Source organism: Oncorhynchus masou, chromosome 12 (genome assembly GCF_036934945.1).
Source record: "Oncorhynchus masou masou isolate Uvic2021 chromosome 12, UVic_Omas_1.1, whole genome shotgun sequence".
NCBI classification, from domain to species: Eukaryota; Metazoa; Chordata; class Actinopteri; order Salmoniformes; family Salmonidae; genus Oncorhynchus; species Oncorhynchus masou.
Window position 1 is genome coordinate 72820016 of NC_088223.1, and position 26081 is coordinate 72846096.

General features: G+C 41.0%; 1 protein-coding gene across 6 annotated transcripts in view; it reads right to left on the reverse strand.

Moving 5' to 3' along the window:
* The window catches only part of LOC135550801 (neural cell adhesion molecule 1-like), a 328171-nt gene that overhangs the window by 65981 nt on the left and 236109 nt on the right, over positions 1 to 26081 (reverse strand). For all 6 annotated transcript variants that reach the window (XM_064981920.1, XM_064981918.1, XM_064981919.1 and 3 more), the window contains exons 2-8: positions 12251 to 12325; positions 11342 to 11551; positions 10742 to 10885; positions 9226 to 9363; positions 8729 to 8846; positions 5791 to 5951; positions 4953 to 5095 (exon numbers count right to left, since the gene is read on the reverse strand). In XM_064981920.1, the coding sequence (XP_064837992.1) occupies positions 4953 to 5095; positions 5791 to 5951; positions 8729 to 8846; positions 9226 to 9363; positions 10742 to 10885; positions 11342 to 11551; positions 12251 to 12325 (989 nt within the window). The remainder of the gene's footprint in view (positions 1 to 4952; positions 5096 to 5790; positions 5952 to 8728; positions 8847 to 9225; positions 9364 to 10741; positions 10886 to 11341; positions 11552 to 12250; positions 12326 to 26081) is intronic.

Consider the following 26081-nt stretch of genomic DNA (forward strand, 5'->3'; position numbering starts at 1 on the left):
TCTGTGATAAATGATAAATATAGCATGATGGAGCATCTCCTGTGATCTCAAGCAAGGGATGGTGGTGTTGCCTACTGACTTCCAGTTATCCATTTCCTCCTGCATGGTCATTGAGGGGAGTGTGAGCTGGGAGGTGTTTTGACACCTTCCTCCACATCATCTTGATGGCTCTGGGGTGAAGTTTCCCCTAGATACAGATCTAGGATCAGCTTCCCCTCCCCTAATACTAAACTTAAATATTTATGGGGAAAATACAAAACTGACAAAAGATCAGAGTCTAGAGTAAACTTCACCATGATGTGCCTCCTGCACAGCCAGCCCGTTATAAAGCATTACCCGGCTACTTATTATGGAGTCAAGCATGACTTTTTAGTGAAGGAAATGCTGCAAGACATTCACACATCCTCTTTAAACGTCTAAGCTCCCAGCTACCGGCGCTGTCAAAGAAGCCAAGAGAGCCATCAGCATAAGAAAGCTTCAAGAATGTTATTTGAGCCTGGCAACCACTAGTCCCAGTTCAACTGAGGATAAATGCTAAGTTGGACATTTGCTATCTATTCTGTGTTTGTTGACATAGTAATGGCTCGATGAACTCTATGGGCTTGTGACCGTCATACTGCATGCATATGCATTAACCTATGGTCCTGTGGATTGAATAGAGTATCAGTCGTGTGTTTAAAGCAACATCTCAGGTAGTGAGCCACCATAAAAGTAATTGAGGATTAACAGCAGTGGTTGGTGTTTTGAGTGACGCACAATTCTTCTTTCATAGTGGTTAAGGAGCCATGTTTTAATAGGTGTCCAGTTGGGAGAAGACATCTTAAAACATGGAGCATATACTGGTGATAAGAGAGGTGTGGAAACAACACAAAACCACAACAGAGCTATAAGAGTGGAAGGGAGAAAGTGAGTGTCTGCAAGGGCTATAGGGCTAGGGGTCTATTTGAAATGTAGCATCTAATGTACGTTTCCCGCAGTCAGTCCATCCCACTGAAGAGGATGCAGGGCGTCTTTCATGACAGGCCAAAATCTCAAAACCATCTCTGTTCAAGCCACTTCTCACACTACCACCACCAATAAAATAACTGTCTCCCTGAAAACGTTTTATTTTAAAATGTAACACTCTCCTCCTTCCTCCTCTAGTCACTTTTGGTTTCAACTTTTATTCTTGTTGTTCACAGGGCCTCTTTCAGCACTCTCTGTTGTCATCTACATTAAAATGGTTGGATTGTCCATCTAAACCAAAGTAGGGCAGCGTGACCCAGATGTAGAATGCTGAGATAACTGCGTCTCCCTGTGACTACACACAAGAGAGGTGACTAAGTGTGTTAAGGTACTGTATATTGGGCCTATTAGTAGTTGATGCCACATTTTACTAGGTATTGTGAATATACTGTGTGTATATACAGTCCCAGTCAAAAGTTTGGACACACCTACTCATTCCAGGGTTTTTTGTTATTTTTACTATTGCCTACATTGTAGAAGAACAGTGAATACATCAACACTATGAAATAACACATATGGAATATGGAATGTAGTAACCAAAAAAGTGTTAAACAAATCAAAATATATTTTAGATTTGAGAATCTTCAAAGTAGCCACCCTTTGCCTTGATGATAGTTTTGCACACTCTCAACCAGCTTCATGAGGTAGTCACCTGGAATGCATTTTAATTAACAGGTGTGCCTTGTTAAAAGTTAATTTGTGGAATTTCTTTCCTTCTTAATGCATTTGAGCCAATCAGTTGTATTTTGACAAGGTAGGGGTGGTATACAGAAGATAGCCCTATATGGTAAAATACCAAGTCCATATTATGGCAAGACCAGCTCAAATAAGTAAAGAGAAACAACAGTCCATCATTACTTTAAGACATGAAGGTTAGTCAATGGGAAAAATGTCAATAACTTTGACAGTTTCTTCAAGTGCAGTGCAAAAACCATCAAGGGCTATGATGAAACTGTCTCTCATGAGGACCGCCACTGGAAAGGAAGACCCAGAGTTACCTCTGCTGCAGAAGGCCAGCATCCCGGAGTCGCCTCTTCACAGTCAACGTTGAGACTGAGGTTTTGCGGGTACTATTTAATGAAGCTACCAGTTTAGGACTTGTGAGACGTTTGTTTCTCAAACTAGACACTCTAATGTACTTGTCCTCTTGCTCAGTTCTGCCCCGGGGTCTCCCACTCCTCTTTCTATTCTGGTTAGGGCCAGTTTGCGCTGTTCTGTGAAGGGAGTAGTCCACAGCGTTGTACAAGATCTTCAGTTTCTTGGCAATTTCTCGCATGGAATAGCTTTCATTTCTTAGAAACTGAATAGACTGACAAGTTTCAGAAGAAAGTTCTTTGTTTCTGGCCATTTTGAACCTGTAATGGAAGCCACAAATGATGATGCTCCAGATACTCAACTAGTCTAAAGAAGGCCAGGTGTATTGCTTCTTTAATGAGGATAACAATTGCAATAGGTTTTTCTAATGATCAATTAGACTTTTAAAATTATAAACTTGGATTAGCTAACACAACCTGCCATTGGAACACAGGAGTGATGGTTGCTGATAATGGGCCTCTGTACGCCTATGTAGATATTCCATAAAAAAATCTGCCGTTTCTAACTACAATAGTCATTTACAACATTAACAATGTCTACACTGTATTTCTGATCAATTTGGTGTTATTTTAATGTACAAAACTCAGCTTTTCATTCAAAAACAAGGACATTTCTAAGTGACCCCAAACTTTTGAACGGTAGTGTATCAAAATAAGGTTTTCACTTTGTCATTATGGGGTATTGTGTGTTGATTGTGAAAGAAATTGTTTAATTTAATCAATTTTAGAATACGGCTGTAACGTAACAAAGTGGAAAAAGTCAAGGGGTCTGAATACTTTCCGAAGGCTCTGAATATATGACTATATACATCACCAAAGATCTTGTTTATTCCAATAGCAAATGTGAATCAAATATTCTCTTTGCACTTTCTGATGTAAAGCAACGCACCACATTGTTGTCTCACAGAGAATTATTGATGCACTTTTGAAGTACTTTGGAAACTTTCCCCCTCAGACTCATATCTTACGGTGTAAAAACACCATAAATAGTCAGATTCTCTGTGGAGAAACATGCTTTGAGATTCTGTACAAGAAGCAGAGAGCTAGTTTTCAAAGTTTTATTCCAGGGATAATTACTGACATACAGTGTAGTTAATAAACCAGGTCGCTTATAAATGAAAAGGTAATTATAAAGTGCTTATAATGTTTAAACACCACTTGAACTAGAAGGAAACATTCTCTCTCTCAACAGACTAATCCAGCAGACTTCTCTTACACAACTCACAATCAGAATTGAACACTAAAAGATGGGTTTAGAAAAGCCGACGACACCATCAGAATGCAGCAATACGAGCATGAAAATAGGCTTGAAATTAGGTTCTTTGCCTTTACTCTAAATGCAGAACAGCGATAATGCCTTTGAATCTGACATCCTTGCAAGATAGGAATATACACAGAGGTGGGCTATTCATATATACAGTAGACGGTGTGTAATATATCATATCATTCTGCTGAGAGCTCCTGTTCTCCTAAAAGGAGAACAGGAGCATAATGCTGGCAGTGACAGAGATGCATAACCGCATGTAGATACACACGCACAATCTGGAATCAAATCTGCCCTTTGAAGAAAATGCTAATGCCGCTCCGTGTCCTTAAGATAAAGCATAGTCTTAGTCACAAATTGTTTTAGAAATACCTTGACTTGTCAAATGCATCGGGTGCCTATGTAAACATCCACGTTTTTAAAGCAAAGAAACAAGGTACAAACTATACTAAAGGGGACAAACTGATAAAAAAAATATATAAAAAATCAATATAACGTATAAAACCTATTTCTTTCCTTTATAAAATGCTTTCTGCTCCAATCATTCCAATGCACACATATGCCCCTTCCGAAGTGCTAATAATTAGTAAGAGTGGTGTTAGCAACACAGAGCGGAAATGCAGAGGTGCAAAGAGACTAAAGTAATTGCAGGAGAATTTGATATGCCTCTGTCCTAGTAAGAGAGATAGAGATAGAGAGAGAAAAAGAGCAAAGCAGAGGAAGAGTGTGAAAGTGAGTGTAAAAGTGGGAAAAGAGTTTCTCACCATGGCTGAATATTGATAAGAGCTGTTAGTAGTTGTCGATAGATATTGCTTGATTGCGTTTGGATGAGAAAACATAACATGAAATGATGCTTAACAACTGATGTGGAATGTCTAATTACATTTGTCTGGGTGAAATATGCTGAGAGATGCAGCTGCACCTGGGGTTCAGGGATCGCTGATGTTGCTGCATTTCTTTCATTGTTTGAGTAAAGCTACAGTATGACTTGGAGCGGCTGGTTGTAAAGGGATATGAAAGCCTTCTAGTGGAGCGTCAGATAGGACAATGTCCTGAAACACATGCCTCCAAATGAACACTGGGTAGAGGATGAAAGAGGTAGGGGGGAATTGAGTGTCATCTATGATTCACAGTGACCATGCAAACAGCATCATCAAAGTGTCGAACCCTAATAAGATCAGACGTTAAGGGGGCAAAAAGTGACAGGGATTTTTTAGCGGATGACAGGACTTGCATCTGCTCGATTCTATCAGGGTTTTATTTGTCATGTATATGGAGTTGCATTACCTGACCATCTGAATATCATACCTGGTAAATCCTGTTTAGAGGCTCCTTTACACGAAGAAACCATGCATGAAACCACCAGGACAGACTAGTACATGTCCATTGGCTATTACTGTTGGACTGGCTCAACGGGACTTTTGAAAGGCGTTTGGTGTAATACCATGGATGAAATGGAGCTGTGTTTGTCTTTAAGTTTTGATATCAATATTCAGTTGGCAGTAGTTGGCACTCTGCTTGACACATCCTGTCCACCACAGCTCGGGCCCCTGGTTCCATGCCCGGCCCTGGTCCCCAGACACCAGTACCTGCTCTCCCTCTGTGAAGAACCTCCGGCCAAAGCTCCAGGTGATGGTGGGGGTGGGGTCTCCAGAGGCCTCGCAAGTCAGGGTGATCTGCTCCTCCAGCTCTGATGCAGTCTGATTGTCCAGGTAGGTGATCCTGGGTTGCACTAGATAAAAAGGAAAAAATACAATAAATTGATAGATGCCAATGGAATATACACTGAGTGTACAAAACATTAGGAACAACTGCTCTTTTCATGACATAGACAGACCAGGTGAATCCAGGTGAAAACTATGAGCCCGTATTGATGTCACTGGTTAAATCCACTTCAAATCAGTGTAGCTGAAGGGGAGGGTATAGGTTAAATAATGATTTTTAAGCCTTGAGACAATTAAGATATGGATTGTGTATGTGTACCATTCAAAGGGTAAATGGGCAATACAAAAGATTTAAGTCAATTTGAACGGGGTATGGTAGTAGTTGCCAGGCGCACCGATTTGAGTGTGTCAAGAACAATAACGCTGCTGTGTTTTTCCCGCTCAACAGTTTCCCATGTGTATCAAGAATGGTCCACCACTCAAAGGACATCCAGCCAACTTGACACAACTGTGGGAAGCATTGGAGTCAACATGGGCCAGCATCCCTGTGGAACGCCTTTGACACCTTGTAGAGTCCATGCCATGGCGAATTGAGGCTGTTCTGAGGGAAAAAGGGGGTGCAACTCAATATTAGGAGGGTGTTCCCAATGTTATGTGTATTGCTTGTATGCACATCGCTATAGTAAAACCAAGAAAAACATTTCAAAAGCACAAAAACGCAAAGGTCTTTTACTGCAGTTAATGGGAATCCTTTTACTCTTACCGAACACATTCAAGCTGACTTCCTCCTCCTTCTCCCCAGCCTTGTTCCGGGCAATGCATGTGTAATCTCCTTCATCCACTTTCTTGACATCCTTTATTATCAGCTCCGAGCCGTCGTCATTCAAGCTGTATTTATCGTCCGATTCAAGGACAATGATGTTACTGAGGGGGGAGAGGCAGAAACACAGAGTTCACATCACAGACTTTTGTCTCCGCAACATGAAGCTAAAAACAGTCCTCTTCAGTCTGTGACTAAGATCGGTTTGGGGGCTTTATCTCAAAGTTGAGCAGTTGGTAAACAAAATGCTTGGCTCAGAACCGTAAGTCTTTGAAGCGTCGGACCAGATCTCCACGTCAGAAATTGTACACAAAGCTTTTTTTAACTTCTTTCTCTGGCTCTGCACTGTAAATATATCATGGCTGTTTTACAAAGGGACAACATCCATAGGATGGTGATAGACTGTATGATGTCAAGTTAAGGATTTAAGGATTTCTTTTGGCACCCTTTGAACCACGACATGCCTGAGCTTTCCTTGAACTCTAAATCAGACGTGCATACACTGGGTTTGGACAGCAGTCCATCTGTATGCTTGTAGGAGCTTCAATCCTGAAGCGTTCTCCAAGGGATACCAAATGACAGGCCTATCAGCGGCCCATGAAATAAATTACAAATGGTGGGAGCTGCTGACCCCCCTCCCGACACCCGACCCCACTTTTCTCCTTCCTCCTCCGTTGAGGCCAAGCACTGATCGGATGGGTCTCCTCATCCTCCTATCCCTCTCATTCATTTAAACTCCAAGAGAAACTAGAGAAACACTACAGTAACTCTGTAGTGTTGTAATTCTTCCCCCACTATACTAGTTGTGTCAACAGCTATGCTGAGGATTGATCAAACAAGAGAGCTTTGGCCATCTTCAAGGAATTAGATAAATGGAATTCATACTGTTGACCCATTTCTTCTTTTATTGTGAGAATGCTTACCCTTTGATTACAAAATAACAACATTAACCTCGATCTCCCCAACCAGCTGACCCAAGCATTAAGCTTTATTTATGCTCATGAAAGCGCTGCATCACTGCCTGATACGGCAACTGCTCGGCCTCGGACCGCAAGGCAGTACAGAGGGTCGTGCGTACGGCCCAGTACATCCTGCCATCCAGGACCTCTATATCAGGAGGTGTCAGAGGAAGGCCCTAAAAATGGTCAAAGACTCCAGCCACCCTAGTCATAGACTGTTCTCTCTGCTACCGAATGGCAAATGATATGGGAGCGCCAAGTCTAGGTCTCAAAGGCTTCCTAACAGCTTCTACCCCCAAGCCATAATACTCCTGAACAGCTAATCAAATGGCTACACAGACTATTTTCATTGTCCCCCCCCTCTTTTACGCTGCTGCTACTCTCTGTTTATTATCTATGCACTTTAACTCTACCTACATGTACATATTACCTCAATTACCTTGACTAACCTGTGCCCCCGCACATTGACTCTGTACCGGTACCTCATGTATACCCCCTGTTGAGGCCCTGGGTCTCAACCACGCCCTGTGTAATTATGTCCTGGACCTCTTGACGGGCCGCCCCAAGATGCTAAATGTAGCAGACAACACCTCCACTTCGCTGATCCTCAACACTGGGGCCCCACAATGGTGCGTGCTCAGCCCCCTCCTGTACTCCCTGTTCACCAATGACTGTGTGGCCATGCACGCCTCCAACTCAATAATCAAGTTTGAGATGACACAACAGTAGTGGGCTTGATTACCAACAACGAGACAGCCTACAGGGAGGTGAGAGCACTCAGAGTGTGGTGTCAGAAAAACAACTTCTCACTTAACGTCATCAAAACAGAGGAGACGATTGTGGACTTCAGGAAACAGCAGAGGAAGCACCCCCTATCCACATCGGCGGAACAGCAGTGGACAAACTGAAATGGTCCACCCACACAGACAGTGTGGTGAAGAAGGCGGAACAGCGCCTCTTCAACCTCAGGAGGCTGGAGACATTTGGCTTGTCCCCTAAAACCCTCACAAACCTTGACAGATGTACAATTGAGAGCATCCTGTTGGGCTGTATCACTGCCTGGTACAGCAACTGCACCGCCCACGCATCACCGGGGGCAAACTACCTGCCCTCCATGACACCTACAGCACCCGATGTCACATCAAGGCCAAAAAAATCATCAAGTATAACAACCACCCGAGCCACTGCCTGATCACACCGCTACCATCCAGAAGACAAGGTCAGTACAGGCTTATCAAAGCTGGGACCGAGAGACTGAAAAACAGCTTCTATCTCAAGGCCATCAGACCGTTAAACAGCTATCACTAACAACATCACTAACACAGAGAGGCTACTGACTACATACAGACTTCAATCATTGGCCACTTTAATACATGGCTCACTAGTCACTTTAATAATGTTTACATATCTTGCATTACTCATCCCATATGTATACAGTATACGGTATTTTATACCATCTATTGCATCGTGCCTATGCCACTCTGTCATTGCTCATCCATATATTTATATGCGTATATTCTTATTCCATTCCTTTACTTACTGTAGATTTGTGTGCATTAGGTAGTTCTTGTGGAATTGTTAGATTACATTTTAGATACTGCTGCACTGTCGGAACTAGAAGCATAAGCATTTCTCTATACACGCAATAACATTTTCTAACCATGTGTATGTGACCAATAAGAATGTATTTGATTTGGTATAGCCTCGCTACTGTTATTTTACTGCTGCTCTTTAATTATTTGTTATTTGTTACTTATCTATTTTTCACTTAACACTTATTTTTCTTGAAACCGCACTGTTGGTTAATGGCTTGTAAGAATGCATTGATTGCACTGTAAGGTTTACTACACCTGTTGTATTCGGCACATGTGACAAATAACATTTGGTTTGATTTGAAAGACAAGATAGTCCGTGTGACTTACCGGGCCCAGGTGACTGTGGGTTCAGGGAAGCCGTCAGCGTCACAGGCCAGCATCACAGACTGGTTTATGTCCGCCGTGGCATTCACCTCCGACTGCCTGGTGCGGATGCTAGGGAGCACTGAAACACAGACATACAGTAGACACAAGCATTATTGAAAGATACAGAGGTCATACGTGAGTAGGAAATTAATTATACTACTGTGATACTAAGATAAGACAATGTAAGGTTGTTGTGTGCTTCAAACAAGTCTTAAAATGGTTTACAATCAGATCATGATGCACTATACTGGTTGGCTTTAAGTATGATAGGAGTAAATAAATGTTACTGTAAGCTTGTTACAGGATTGTTCTTTTTTTATTCTGTAATGGTCTTCATAATAGCACAGTATTGGATCTATAACTACACTATATTCTAAGTGTGCTCAGATCCAAATCCCAGGGTGAGAGCATAGACGGAGAAAGAGGGGGTAGGGTGAGAGGGAGGATGTGATACTCACCGTTGACGATGACCTTGATGATCTTCAGGTCAATCTCTCCCCTGGCCATAACACGAGCCTCACAGGTGTACGCCCCTTCATCCGTTTTCTTGATGCCTCGGATCTGGAGGTGGTTGTTGCCCATGATCTTAAATCGAACTTTGAACAATTGCAAGAAAAGGAAAGAGAGAAGGCTCAACCATCATTAACAATAGGTGGTGCAGGTTTAACACAAGGCAACATGGGAAGGCACACATACACACAAACAGACTTCAGGAGGCGTGATCTGAGTTACAGTTGAATGCTGTATTTGCCCCCTCCCAGCATGAATATTACAATGTAAAAAATAGTCATGAGTTATACATAGGTGTGGAGGGAAGATGATCTTTAGAACCACACGATACAGTCAATAACTCGCCACCAGAAAAACTAGTGACATATAGACTCATCAAAAGAAAGCTTTACCATCGATCCACTGGAAAAAATGTTAGTTTACATACAGTATGTTCATTGTTTCAATGTTTATTTAGATAATTAAGTGCTGTACTATTCACTGTGAGATTTCGTTACATTGCTCAACAGAGCATTGCCATGGCATTGTGTCTCTTATTCTTTGTCCTTTATATCCATACTGTAGTAAATGTGGTGAAGCATGGACCATATAAACATATAGACGCTGAAAGCAACTACTACTACTTCTTGAATTGCGTTGTCATAGCTCTACTATGTAAATATTCTATGAATCCTCTTTACTCTGTAAGTTCAAACATCTGGCAGCCAGCGTACAAATATTGTATGGCAACTGTGTTAATTCAACCCTCTTTTGAAGCGATGCCAGATGTAGATCTGGTTTAGTGAATCTGTATTTGGGCAAAAGCTTTGAATTCATTAACCAGACTTTTTAAATAGCTCTCTCTGAGCTGTGAATCACATATTAGCATGAAAAAGATGTGTACTTAGAGCTATAAGCACATGCAGCTTTGATATGGGAAAAGTTAACTGGAGCAATGTGGAAAATTGTATTTACATAAGCAGTATGGGTTTCAGTCTGGGCTACAATTAGTGGTTTTCTAGTGAAAAACACATCCCTGTCCAGGGTCCAAGAAAACGCCAAACACCAGAGCGCTGTGGTCACCCTGGGCCTCCCAGTGGTCGCCAGAGGGAGGGGTCCTCTAAGGTTAGAATAGTGCAGTCCGGAGAAAAACAAAATCCTTCAGAATGCCTCTCCGACAGCATCCCACTCGTCTGAATATGAAGCCTTCAAATATCCTTTCACAACTGACAACCACCATTTCTCTTGATCAAGAAATATCCTGTTTCCTGCCCTCACTTCATCTATTATGTTGAAACACTCAAATTACCAAAAGGCAGGGAGGGCTGTGCTCTTAGGGAGAGAGCGAATGAGTGTGGGGTGAATAAAAAAGAGCTGGCAGATATAATGAAAGCAAACAAAAAAACTGTGTGGGGCGGGGGTCTCTACGACTCTGGGTAGTAGGCAACCCACACATTGGCATATCGATTTGTGTACAAGCTTTACCATCTTTTGTAACCTGGATCTTTGAGCCTTTGTGCTTCCAGATGATGCTGGCGGGAGGCGAGCTGACGACGTCACAGATGATGTCAGCGTCATCCCCTTCATTAAACTCCTGTGGGGAAGGGGCATTCTTGAAGGTTATCTTTTCTGTAGGGGAGAAGAATAGAAGTCCACTGTCAACTGCATTTCCCGAACAAGTCAACAAACTTAATAGACCAACATGTTCTATGGTGAGTGCTCCCTTTGTTACCCAGTCTATGCATTTGTCATGGCATTCCACCTGTTCATGATGGAACATACTATACAGTTAGTTTAGTTGTATATTCTAAATACGCGGGTTCTCTAAATGGAGAGAAATAGTTACCTTTACAATGACACTAGTGCGAAGATACAATCAACAATACTGTATGAAGGAGGACAATTGAAGAAAACAAATATGCACAAAATATGCACAGACACTTAAATTACATTCTTCAAAATTACATTGTGCACGTCACATATGTACAGATAATACAGTAAGGGGATTTCATTTGGTGGTAATCCACTAAATTACAATGAATAATATCAACACTTTTCAAGGACTGAGTTTGAGAGGGAACTTACGGAAGATTTTCACGTTGACAGTGCCCTGAGACTCCTTGTCTGCATTTTTGGCCACACACTTGTAGACACCGGCATTGTCCACATCAGCATTGTAGATAGTAAGGGTGGACGAGGACTCGTCGTTGCGGTTCACAATGATGTCCTGTCTGTTCGGTAAGAGCTTCTCGCCGTTCGGGGCATACCAATCAATGTCCTTTGCGTCTCCAACAACTGAGGAGGCAGGGTGGATGTGTGAGCAGAGTGCAAATGCACTGTTTATGTGTCCTCAGCAGTTAGTATGAATGATAACCAAACAGATAACTATGTGCTGCCTTGTGAGGTGATGCTGCATCTGAGGTATGCATTATAGCTTTTTTGGCCTAGGGTTTCTCTGCTTTATGAAGGCCATCTTCATACCAATATGCACAAAAAGAGAACTATTTTACATATTTGCTCAGATGATATACTACCTGAAAAAATACTGAAATTAAAACGCTGCCATTGATATTTTGAAAGAAAGAAAAAAAGTAAAATTTTCTGAAGTCTTTCACTCCCTCATTCATAATGGAACAAAGAAGTGCTGAAGCAAACAGTATTTTGCTGACATCTTACTGCAAAAAAAGTACACAGCTATCTACAGTTATTTTCATCTAAAGGAAACATTGCTAAAGTGAAATGTTCTCATCTTTGCTATGACATAATTGAGCCTCTATTTTCTCCTTGCTATTCAACAACAGGATGCTGGCCTGCATGAGTGCCAGTAGTGGGGGGTAACTGACCACAGTTGCAGGTCAGCGTCCTGGGAAACCCATGCTACTGCAGCTATGAGAACTGCTGTAGCACCTTCACTTTATATAGAGTTATTTTCTATATCAAGCTGTCAAAATACTGTAGCTATTTGGGAGGCGATTGTATCTGTAACACATGTACCTTCGCAGAGGAAGAATTTGGACTCCCCCACGCTGATCTCTCCTTGCATTGGTGTGATCTCCACTTGCAGGGAGGCTAGAAGAGAAAAACACAGACAGAGCAGGTCTCAGAACAGTTCAAGTCAAACTCTGCACTTTTACATCGTTCCAATACACTTTACACACAGCAGGTCCTATAACAGGCGTGAGCAAGGGGAGCGAAACAGGATGACACAGCGGCAAAGCACAGTGAGACAAGGTATGGCACACTTTAATGCATCAACAGCTTGACTGAACATCTGCTGCTGATCAACCTAAGATGAGCAGTTACCCACCCTTCACTTTTCTATATAATGCTGCATCTATGCCGTTAATTGGATTCAGTTAACAAAGAAGTATTTTATTATTTGCAGCCTCATTTTAGTAAAAGCACAGCCAACAAATGAAAACACTTCTCACCCAACATTCCCACATTGTAGCCGTATAGGCCACAGTAGCATGTATTTAGATAACAATATGTTAATTGTTGGCGCTCTGGCAAGGTCCCAGCATTGCTAATGCAGTAGGCAGCTCCCATCGGCATTAGTGGGATTGTTCGTGAGGTTGGGATGATGGTAGGGGTGTGCGGGTGGGTAACATAATGAAATGTGGTGGAACAACACATAGCCATGGCAAGTCCTGTCAAATCCACTTATTGAAAAACCTCTGTGTTGGACAGGCAGATTCTCTGACAAAATATGACAATTAGGCCCTGGCACTATCTTAAAGGACCATTAATAGCAACAATGGCAACTGTATATGTTTGTGTGCATGTCTGGCAATATTACATGTATGTGTGTGTTCTTGTATGTGTTTATTTGAATGAGAGTGTGTGTATATACATGTGTACAAACACCTGCATGGCATCAGCCTCAGGCAAACCGGCATTAGTTGTAAAAACACTGTCCCTCAGTGTCTTTCAAACATACTTTTATTATGTTTTATTTTTACTTTACTTTTGACCATCATTCTATCTCCCACACATCAACTCCACTCCCACTTGTCTCCAATTCCACATCCCAACCCTCAGCTTCCCTCAGCCCATCCCATCTATCTCTGCTGGCCATCCACTTCGGGTTTCTATGCAACACATATCTTTCAACTATACTGTGATATTTAACGTACAATTTCAATCTATCTAATCGAATAGAATCCATAGAATGTGATCTCATAACAGTACTATTTCTAGAGTCAATTTTAGATCAATGCTATGCATTTTCAGCCATTCCTGAACCTGAGACCAGAACCAGGCAACCTGAGGGCAATACCAGAATAAATGGTCTGTTGATTCTGTATCCTCACAACAAAATCTGCAGAGCTTCGATGATTATATGCCCCAAATATTCAACATTTTGTTCGTGGCAAGAACTCTATATAAGAATTTTAGCTGAAAAGCACGAAGTCTTGAATCTTGCATTGTTTTATATATCAACTCATACACCCTGTACCATGGAATCAGTACATCAAAAATCTCTTCCCAACTATTTTGCAATATCTATGGCACAGTTATACACATACTGGTCCTCAAATGAAACTGGTATACTTTCCTATTTATTCTATTTTTATTACCCTGCCAGTTTGGTCCTTTATATTGGGCAGACAGACCAGTTCCCTACCTCCTCCTGCTGCCACCTGCCTCCTCCATTTTTGGGGTATTGCTGTAATCAATTGGTTGTACTCTTGGATTGAGCAGACCTTCCCGTACAATTGTGATAACTCCATGAAGGACATAACTCTACCATTCCAATTTCCAATATAATTTAAGAACAAAATACCCCTTTCAAACATCTTTCCCATAAATACAGGTATTTTAGCAATCAGCATATTTGAGTTCAGCCATATTATTTGTTGTAATATTTGTTCTATCTTTTCAGGGGGATGGAATTGTAGCCTGCTCTGCAATGCTTGTCTGAAAAAGAGAGATACCTTGAAAAAAGTCATTTTTTAAATTATAATTTTCAATTAACCTGAAAATGAGACATGGCAATCTGCACAAAGGCAAAAAGGCCATTTTTAAACAATGTAATCTACTTGAGAACCATTTAGGGTTCAAGTAACACTTTTGAATAAGTGAAGCTTTTAGAGAGGTTTAGTGCTTTTATATTTAATAATCTTAACCCACCCAATTCATATTCATTATATAGACAGGCACTTTTTTATTTTGTCTGGTTTGGCGTCCCAGATAAAGTGAAATATGTTTTTGCTCATATGATTTCAAAAACGAATCATCAGGAGTAGGCAGCGCCATAAGTAAGTGAGTAAACTGAGATATGACTAAGGAGTTAATCAGGGCAATTTTTCCATAAATAGAGTCATCAGCATACATGGGCACCTTTGTTTTTAAGCCTTGGATTTCTAATCCTCTAATGTTGTTATTGGATCTCATTTTAACCTCTTACATCTATGGGGGCGCTATTTCATTTTTGGATGAAAAACGTTCCCGTTTTAAACAAGATATTTTGTCACAAAAAGATGCTCGGCTATGCATATAATTGATAGCTTTCGAAAGAAAACACTCTGACGTGTCCAGAACTACCAAGATATTCTCTGTGCGTGCCCTAGAACGTGAGCTTCAGGCAAAACCAAGATGAGATGGCATCCAGGAAATGAGCAGGATTTTTGAGGCTCTGTTTTCCATTGTCTCCTTATATGGCTGTGAATGCGAGAGGAATGAGCCTGCCCTTTCTGTCGTTTCCCCAAGGTGTCTGCAGCATTGTGACGTATTTGTAGGCAGATCATTGGAAGATTGACCATAAGAGACCACATTTACCAGGTGTCCGCCCGGTGTCCTGCGCCAAAATTGGTGCGCAAAGTCACCTGCCAGTATTTTTCCATGGGATACAGAGAGGAGAGCAAGCTTCCACGAACTGCATATCAATGAAGAGATATGTGAAAAAACACCTTGAGGATTGATTCCAAACAACGTTTGCCATGTTTCGGTCGATATTATGTAGTTAATCCGGAAAAAGTTTTACTGAATTTTCGGTTCGTTTCGGTAGCCAGACGCAATGTAGAAAACGGAACGATTTCTCCTACACACAGACGCTTTCAGGAAAAACTGCGCATTTGGTATGTAACTGAGAGTCTCCTCATTGAAAACATCAGAAGCTCTTCAAAGGTAAATGATTTTATTTATTTGGTTATCTGGTTTTTGTGAAAATGTTGTGTGCTAAATGCTACTCAAAATGCTTTGCTAGCTTTGCATACTCTTACACAAATTAGTCAATTTCTATGGTTCAAAAGCATATTTTGAAAATCTGAGATGACAGTGTTGTTAAGAAAAGGCTAAGCTTGAGAGCAGACGCATTATTTTCATTTTATTTGCGATTTTCAGAAATCGTTAACGTTGCGTTATGCTAATGAGCCCGAGGCTTTAGTCACAAACCCGGATCCGGTATGGGGAGTTTCAAGAAGTTAATAGCTAGCATTTTGATGGCCATAACGAATAGATACAGTGGCAGCGGACACCCTTGTTGACTCCTCTTGACAATTCAAAACTCTCTGAGAAGTTGCCGTTATTTACTATTTTATACCTGGGGTTGCAATACATTATTTTTACCCATTTTATAAGAGAATGACCAAAATTGAAAACAATCTGGGCATAACTAAAGTTAATCAGGGTGATTTTTCCACAAATAGACAGGTACTTTCCTAAAAATGTATTGAAGTAAGATAATTTCTTTCTTGTATATTATGTAGCATTCAGGTAGCGTTCTACTGGCAACTGCCAAACCCAGATTTGTCCGTCGGACTGCAAGATTGTGAAGCGTGATTCATCGCTCCAGAGTCCAATGGTGGTGAGCTTCACACCACTCCAGCTGATGCTTGGCATTGCGCATGGTGATCTAAGGCTTGTGTGCGGCTGCTCGGCAATGGAAACCCATTCATGAAGCTCCCGACAAACAGTTCTTGTGCAGTTTGGAACTTGGTAGTGAGTGTTGCAACCGGAGACAGACCATTTTTACGCGCTGCACGCGTCAGCACTTGGCAGTCCCATTCTGTGAGCTTCTGTGACCTAACCGTTGTTGCTCCTCAATGTTTCCACTTCACAATAACAGCACTTACATTTGACCAAGGCAGCTCGAGCAGGGCATAAAATTTGATGAAATTACTTGGAAAGGTGGCATTCTATGACGGTGCCACGTTGAGTCACTGCGCTCTTCAGTAAAGCCATTCTACTGCCAATATTTGTTTATGGAGATTGCATTGCTGTGTGCTCGATTTTATACACCTGTCAGCAACGGGTGTGGCTGAAATAGTTGAATCCACTAATTTGAATGGGTGTCTACAAACTTTTGTGTATATAGTGTAAGTATATCAGTCCTGTAAGATTAAAAAATAGGCATAGCACATTGCACAAGCCTTGCGCTTTTAAAATGGTTATATATGGGAATTTGCCAATGTTTAGAGCACCACCATTAGGTAAAAGGTCAGATTTTTTGGGGTGACATATTATTTTGTATATAGTGTAAATATATCCCATCCGATTCCCATTTTTGGGGGGGGATTCGTATGACGTTGCCAGCAGTAAGATTTGAGTTTGATTTCCAAAATGACAATGGCTGTAGCTTTCAAATCATAAGTCACTTTCTATTTTCTGACCCCCAAAAATTAGGGTGGGTACCCCCCCAAACTTGCCGGAGCCCGGACAGGGTCCAAAACAATCACTCAGAGTTTAACAGGTTACACCAACTGCCAACACGTACGAGCTAATGCTAAAGCTACCAACAAAAAGTTGACTGGTAGGGACCACACGCTCACATTTCAGCATGAATCGCCATGATCAGAGCCGAAACAATCCATGCTACTTTTTCTTTAAGTAACTTGATTTTTGGGGGATTTTCCAGTCCCTCGGTAGAGCAGCCGATTTCCCCTTTTTTGTTCAAGCTGTGCCTAAAAAAAAAAAGTATCACCTAATAGCAGGAACAGCACCATCTAGTGGTCAGAACCTGGTAATATCAGGATGTAGGATGGGACAACTTCAATGGCAAATTTCTCTAAAAAGGGTGAAAAAACATCACCAAATTACATAGGATGAAGAAAAAATACTCATAGCCGCAGCTCCATACTAGTCGTCAAACAGAGAACTGATACTATATACTCGTTGTTGGGTGGGTGGCTTGTTACAATTTCGTTGGATCTCTCATGTCTAATTTATTGTTAGAAAAACGTTTGGTCAAAATTGAATGTTTGGTACTATATTTATTGACAATTATACGAATCCTATAAATGTAATAATTTCTCAGAGATCAAATTATATTTCAACAAAATAAGTTATCTTTTAAAACTGCAACCTGACCAAGATAAAGCAAAGCAGTGAGACAAACAACAACACAGAGTTACACATGGAATAAACAAACGTACAGTCAATAACACAATAGAAAAGTCTACATACAGTGTGTGAAAATGAGGTAAGATTAGGGAGGTAATGCAATAAATAGGCCGTAGTGGCGAAGTAATTACAATTTAGCAATTAAACACTGGAGTGATAGATGTGCAGAAGATGATTGTGCAAGTAGAGATACTGGGATGCAAAGGGGCAAAAAAACAAAAAAACAATACGGGATGAGGCAATTGGTTGGGCTGTTCACATGTGGGTTATGTACAGGTGCAATGATCTGTAAGCTGCTCTGACAGCTGATGCTTAAAGTTAGTGAGGGAGATATAATATTGCAGGAATGCTAATCTTATCTGTTTCTAACAACAGAAACGATTTCAGAACAATCTGAGATGGTGGATATCGAAATCCTCTTTCTTGTGCTTTTGGGGTGGAACGACTCTTAGATATTTATATAAGCTTCATATGTTTCATACGGTTTTTGGCTTCGATTTCAGTTCCAGACATCGAGACGGTGATACTGACAAAAAGAATATTGCTTCAAAAGACTTACTGAAATCCAAACTATATCTCCCTGCAGATTAATTGAGAAATTCATAAAAATCGATATTTTCCATAAACATCATCTGTGCATTGTTAGATGGAAACACATCCTCAGAGGCAGTGAAAACAGAGCTGTCTAAAGCATGTTCGCACTGCTTTCTATGAGGTATCGTACAGGGACAACAATAACAGCTCTTATTCCGGCTCTCACCATTGGCAAAACCGCAGCACAAACACGAACTCTGAGGACAAAGACAACCGGTGAAAAACAAACCAAATGTATTTCAGGTCAATAGGGTATTTTTTTTATTTTTCGGTGTTTCAAACTCTTTACAAGGAGGCTGAAGCTTGAAACTCCAGAGTGAATACAGTAACACGGTAGAGTGTTTTAACCTCGTACACTTCCAACTGTCGACACAGTAAAAAGTGAGATGATGTGTCCTTTGCTGAGAGCATATAGGAAACAAATAAGCACACTAAACATACTGGGACGGGAGATCGATAACCTTAATTACAATACAAATCCCAAACACTTCAGCCCTTACTGCTACTGTCTGCTTCTGCTCCTGATTCTGCTCGAATGTTCCAGCACATGGGGCCCAGAGCAAAGTCCCTGCACACCAAGCAAAACTGCCCGTAATTTAATGGAGAGATAAGTGGAGCGCTTTATTCTGGATATGCATTTCTGAACGATGAGGGCCTAGGAAAAAACGACTAATAGAACATGCACACAGGCATGTGCTGTGCAAGTTGGAAACAGCTCATTACTGGAGCAGCGAGCAGATACGATAAGGCAGTTCATTGGACAGTTTTAAATGTCGAGGAAGCCAACTGAACATAACCTACAGGACCAAAAGTATGTGGACACCTGCTCATCGAGCATTTCATTCCAAAATCATGAGCTGGCCACCAGGCATTAATATGGAGTCCATACCCTCTTTGAATCTATAAAAGCCTCCACTCTTCTGGGAAGGCTTTCCACTATATGTTGGAACATTGCTGCGTGGACTTGCTTCCATTGAGCCACAAGAGCATAAGTGAGGTCGGGCACTGATGTTGGGAGACTAGGCCTTGCTCGCAGTTGGCGTTCCAATTCATCCCAAAGGTGTTCTGAGGGGTTTAGGTCAGGGCTATTTGCAGGCCAGTCAAGTTCTTCCACACTGATCTCGATGAACCATGTCTGTATGGACCCTTGCTTAGTTCATGGAGGCACTGTCATCCTTAAACAAGAAAGGGCCTTCCCGAAACTTATGCCACAAAGTTGAAAGCACAGAATCGTCTAGAATGTCATTGTATGATGTAGCATTAAGATACCCCTTCACTGGAACTAACAGGCCTAGCCAGAATCATTAAAAACAGCCCCAGACCATTATTCCTCCTCCACCAAACTTCAGAGGCAGTGAAAAGCAGACATTATCGTGTGTGTAGCAAAATGCTTGTGTTCCTAGCTCCAACAGTGATATCTAACAACAATCTTCATCACAACGATACACATAAATCTATATCCACCCTCCACATTTTCATGTCACACATTAAACAAGAATGGATAACTCAAATGTCAATTTGAAATAATTCAACTTCAATCAGAGAAATGTTCAAATGCTAATAGCTTATAATCAAACAGGGCTGTGTCTCCATTGTTAGAAATGTAGTCAGTATAGAAACTAGGCCATAGGCTATGTTCCATTTAAAGTCTAATTTACTTATTTAATTTAACCTTTATTTAACTAAGCAAGTCAGTTAAGAACAAATTCTTATTTACAATGACGGCCTAATCCGGCCAAACACTCCCCTAACCCGGACGACGCTGGGCCAATTGTGTGCCGCCCTATGGGACCCCCGATCATGGCCCGGTTGTGATACAGCTCGGGATTGTACCCAGGTCTGTAGTGCCTTAGACCGCTGCGCTACTAGGTATAGAGATGCAACTTCTCTATGGCGCTCCGCATGTTACACTAGAGAATGTTACAAGCATAAAGCATCTGCACACTAGCCATTCCTGGAGATATATATTACATGTTTTCATTCCATATACATTGGATAACAACATTTCTACCTAGCTGAATGAGAACATTAATCTTGGGTAGCAAATGAACACAGGCCATACATTAAACCTGTAAATTCACATGAGCCCAAGTGTGCTTTTGCCCATATATTTTCACTGGAGACAGCCATATCGATTCATCATGAAATAAAAGATTTCATGATTTTTCAAGGTTTTCAGGTGAATCAACTCTGACGTAAAACAAACTCAAGATCTTCACATATCACTATTCAATTGGACTTCACCATTGTTTCTACCTGTCATTCACTTATGGAACATTTGATGCAAGACAAAATAATCAAGTCAGCACAGAAAATGAGCATGAGAGCAAGAGATTAACAACAATATTCACAGTTGGAATACATGGTTGAAACTGACATTGAATTACTGATAATAAATGGGGTGGATTTGGTTCATGATGTATGATGCAATTTGGCCTCAAGGGTTAAAACTTCCTGGGGCGGCAGGAAGCCTAGTGGTTAGAGCGTTGGCCCAGTAACTGAAAGGTTGCCAGCCCTTTCGGGTTGTGCCGTGACAGAGAGATCTTTGTGGGCTATACTCATCCTATTCTCAGGATGGTAAGTTGGTGGTTGAAGATATCCCTCTAGTGGTGTGGGGGCTGTGCTTTGGCAAAGTGGGTGGGGTTATATCCTTCCTGATTGGCCCTGTCGGGGGGAATCATCGGATGGGGCCACACTGTCTCCTGACCCCTCCTGTCTCAGCCTCCAGTATTTATGCTGCAGTAGTTTATGTATCGGGGGGCTAGGGTCAGTTTGTTATATCTGGAGTACTTCTCCTGTCTTATCCGGTGTCCTGTGTGAATTTAAGTATGCTCTCTCTAATTCTCTCTTTCTTTCTCTCTCTCGGAGGAGCCGAGCCCGAGGACCATGCCTCAGGACTACCTGGCATGATGACTCCTTGCTGTCCCCAGTCCACCTGGCCATGCTGCTGCTCCAGTTTCAACTGTTGTGAATCCAGCCAACATGCCAGATTTCAAAAAGGCTTTTCGGCGAAAGCAAACGATGCTATTACCTCCGTAAACAAAAGAGAGAAAACATATTTCAACCCTGCAGGCGCGACACAAAACTGAGAAACAAAAATATAAATCATGCCTTACCTTTGACGAGCTTCTTTTGTTGGCACTCCAATATGTCCCATAAACATCACAAATGGTCCTTTTGTTCGATTATCCAAAATGTCCATTTATTTGGCGCGTTTGATCCAGAAAAACACTGGTTTCAACTTGCGCAACGTGACTACAAAATATCTCAAAAGTTACCTGTAAACTTTGCCAAAACATAGGTATTTTTTTAAGTAAATAATCGATAAAATTGAAGACGGTATGATCTGTGTTCAATACAGGAAGAAAACACACTGACGCTAGCTTTCTGGTCATGCGCCTCTATCAAACAGTACACATGAAGCGACCCTCGTTTTGAACAGGGCTACTTCTTCATTACACAGAGGAAAACCTCAACCAATTTTTAAAGACTGTTGACATCTAGTGGAAGCGGTATGAACTGCAAGCAAGTCCCTTAGAAATCTGGATTCCCAATGAAATCCCATTGAAAAGAGAGTGACCTCAAAAGAAAGAAAATCTGAATGGTTCATCCTCGGGTTTCACCTGCTACATAAGTTCTGTTATACTCACAGACATGATTCAAACAGTTTTAGAAAATTCAGAGTGCTCTACTAATAATATGCATATCTTATCTTCTGGGGATGAGTAGCAGGCAGTTGAATTTGGGAATGCTATTCATCCAAAATTCCAAATGCTGCCCCCTATCCTAGAGAAGATAAGGAGAAGTCTATCTTTAATTCCGTGAATAACACTTGTATCTTTTATCAATGTATATTATGAGTATTTCTGCAAAATCACCGGATGTTTTGGAATCAAAACATTACTGCACGTAAGGCGCCAATGTAAACTGAGATTTTTGGATATAAATATGCACATTATCGAAGAACACATACATGTATTGAGTAACATGATGTCCCAAGAGTGTCATCTGATGAAGATCATCAAAGGTTAGTGATTCATTTTTATCAATATTTCTGCATTTTGTGACTCCTATCTTTGGCTGGAAAAATGGTTGTGTATTTTTTTGACTTGGCTATGCTATGGCCTAACATAATCATATGTTGTGCTTTCATAATCATATGTTGTGCTTTTTGAAATCGGACACGATGGGTAGATTAACAAGATGTGTATCTTTCATTTGCTGCATTAGACTTGTTAATGTGTGAAAGTTACATAATTAAAAAATATATTTTTTAATTTTGCGCGCTGCCTTTTCGGCGGAATGTTGTCGATGGGTTCCGCTAGCGGCACGCCTGCGCTAGAAAGGTTAACCTCTGCTAGACAGGTGGCACTGGTGTGTAAGCCAGAAACGTACAAACCAGAGACTTTAAATCTACCCTTATTACTTCAAAATCTATGCTCTTATTTAGGATTCTATGTGATTTAAGCCACCCTGTGTCAGGTAGGTTCTTGTCATTGGGATGTCTGCTCACAGAAAGGCATAAGAACTTTGAAGGCCCAAGATAAAAAATATTCCTCCAGAAACAAACTTTTCTGACAGAGAACATACTTTTGCACTGCTTTCAGGCGGGAACGTGATGCTTTAGAATGCCATACCAATCAGGCTACGGTGCACTTATCAAAGAGCATGGCCAAGATCCTACGAAGACGCAGTAATTTCCAATCACAAGATTAAGGCCCCACAGACAAACACAAACTGCCGCACATACACATGTACACACACACTCATAGACAAACTAAGGAGAGGCAGAGGATAGGCTCTAAGCCTGGGAGCATGCCTCTTTATGTAACTCCCTTGGTTTTCAGGTGCTCAGAGAGAGATTCTAATGTATGCTAAACTCCATGCAATTCCAAATTGTACATTTGGGTTCTCCACCTGGATGCTAAATGGACTGCTAAATTGACAGCATCTCTACTTATCTGAATTGGTAATCTCCATTAATTATAGGTAAACACTACTCACTGTCCATATTAGTTACTCAGTATGCCTTTATACAGCAAATAGCAGATCCAACACCTGCTGCCAGGCGACCACTGCCAAGTTTGTCTACTTTGTACACAATATTTCTTCTCATTCAAGTGCCCCTGCCTTGCAACATTTTATTAACGCACACATTTTCCTCAGTAATTTATTTGGCTGGAAGTAATGAAAAAGACCTTCAGCAGAGAATAGCACTCCTCCTTCAAATTCAACTCATTAAAAAAGCATGCTCTTAAGTGATATTAGTGATACATGTTTTCAATCACATACAATCCTATTTGTTTAGAAGAAGTGGTGGGGGAGAGAACACTGAGAATGGGCAATCTTTTTTCCTTTATAAAAAATGGTTGTCAGGTGCCAGGGGTGAGGGCCATGTGGGGTGAAGGTTGGAAAGAGTTGCCCTCATTAATGGGCCTCCCTGGCAGGGCTCAACCCAATCACATAATTGTCCGACTGTTCCACTTCCACTGTTCCTTTCTAACCAGGTGCGTGGGATGCGCCAACCATGCAGCAGCAACATGCAGTGTCCTTGGGCAAGACATGGAAGGGGAAAAAAAGAGCCAGCATTGATAATGGGGCTGGTAATGGTCTTACCCCGTTGACATTGTCTCACACAGCTTCAAACTGGCATAAAACAATGTCGCATCATTGGAAATTCCTTTCCCTCCAGTTTATTTTTGTTCGCTTGCCTAGTCATGCTTCTCTATTACCGGGTCCAACTGGGCACCCCACAAAAGAACAGGCTGTGAAAAGTAATAATGGTAGACTAGAGCATTGGAAAGAATGCTGATCAATCAATAGTCTTCCATGATATAAACAGTCACGCTCATAAGGCAGCAATACATTTCTCCACGTGTACACTGTGCCAGTGCTGCTGGCACTATAGCTGCACGATTCCATTACAAACATGACAATGACGAGGAGAGGCACTATAGCCACAGATACAGCTAGCGATTCCCCTTCCATCCATCCACTCTGTAATCATTTACGTTGCCAGCAAAAATATTGCAATCAGATTATAGATACTGTTGAAAACAAGATTATTACTTTTTGGATTACTGTTAAATTTAGAAATTATGTTTGCAAACAAAACAAAACATTATAACACCTTTTTGTTTTCTCAATTGACATTTGAATACTGTTGGATTTAGAAATGATGTTTGCGAGAGAAAAAAAAACATCATGAAACCTTTGTTTTCTCAATTCATTAAATTCAGCATAGAAAAAAGGCGCAAGTTTAAGTTGGTTCCTCCTGAGCGAGTCAGATCACAAGTCAGAGACCACTATGATGACACACCAAATGCATTTGATGGATCCTTCTTTGTCTTCTTCTAATGCCTCTTAAAACCTCTTTGGGCTGCAATCCCGTTATCGGGATGATATAACGACAGCCACTGAAAGTGCAAGGCGCCAAATTCAAAACAACAGAAATCTCATAATTAAAATTCCTCAAACATACATGTATCTTATACCGTTTTGAAGATATTCTTGTTGTTAATCCCACCACAGTGTCCGATTTTAAATGGGATTTACGGCGAAAGCACCACAAACAATTATGTTAGGTCAGCACCTAGTCACAATAAAACACAGTCATTTTTCCAGCCAAAGAGAGAAGTCACAAAAACCACAAATAGAGATAAACTGAATCATCACTAACCTTTGATGATCTTCATCAGATGACACACATAGGACTTCATGTTACACAATACATGTATGCTTTGATTGATAAAGTTCATATTTATTTAAAAAAATCTGTGTTTACATTGACGCGTTACATTCACTAGTTCCAAAAACATCCAGTGATTTTGCATAGCTACATCGATTCAACAGAAATACTCATCATAAATGTAGATGATAATACAAGTTATACACATGGAATTATAGAAATACCTGTCCTTAACTTCTTATGGCTGGGGGGCAGTATTGAGTAGCTTGGATGAATAAGATGCCTAAAGTAAATGGCCTGCCCCTCAGTCTCAGTTGCTAATATATGCATATTATTATTAGTATTGGATAGAAAACACTCTAAAGTTTCTAAACCTGTTTGAATGATGTCTGTGAGTATAACAGAACTCATATGGCAGGCAAAATCCTGAGTTGAAATGGAACGCAGGTCGCTATCATGTGCAATGCGCATGACCAGAAAATGGCTGACTTCCAGACACCTGATTCATTCTGCTGTGATTCAGTCCCACCACACAGTAGAAGCCTCATTCAAATTTCTGTAGACGGTTGATATCTAGTGGAAGCCCTAGGAAGTGCAACATCATTAATATCTCAAGCGGATTTCAATGGGAACTGTGTTGAACTGTGTTGAGTACATACCAGCCTCAGATTTCTCACTTCCTGTTTTGATTTCTCCTCAGGTTTTTGCCTGCCATATGAGTTCTGTTATACTCACAGACTTCATTCAAACAGTTTTAGAAACATCAGAGAGTTTTCTATCCAATACTAATAATAATATAAATATATTAGCAACTGAGACTGAGGAGCAGGCCATTTACTTTGGGCACCTTATTCATCCAAGCTACTCAATACTGCCCCCCAGCCATAAGAAGTGAAAAAAGTTTTTTTAAAGTTCAAAAGTAATCCAAAAGTAACTGAAAGTAATCAAATTACATTACTGAGTTTGGGTAATCCAAAAGGTATGTTACCGATTAAAATTCTGCACAGGTAACTAGTAACTGTAACGGACTGCACTAAGAACGTAACCTAACGAACCCTGCACTTACACCCCTCTTGATGACAATTACATTCTAGGGCCCTCTTATTATCATCCTGCGAGTGCCCACAATGCACTACTGTCTGGCGTTTTAGGGTTTTCCCTCTTTCCATTTTACAGGAAGAAGTCGTCACAATGGAGGGA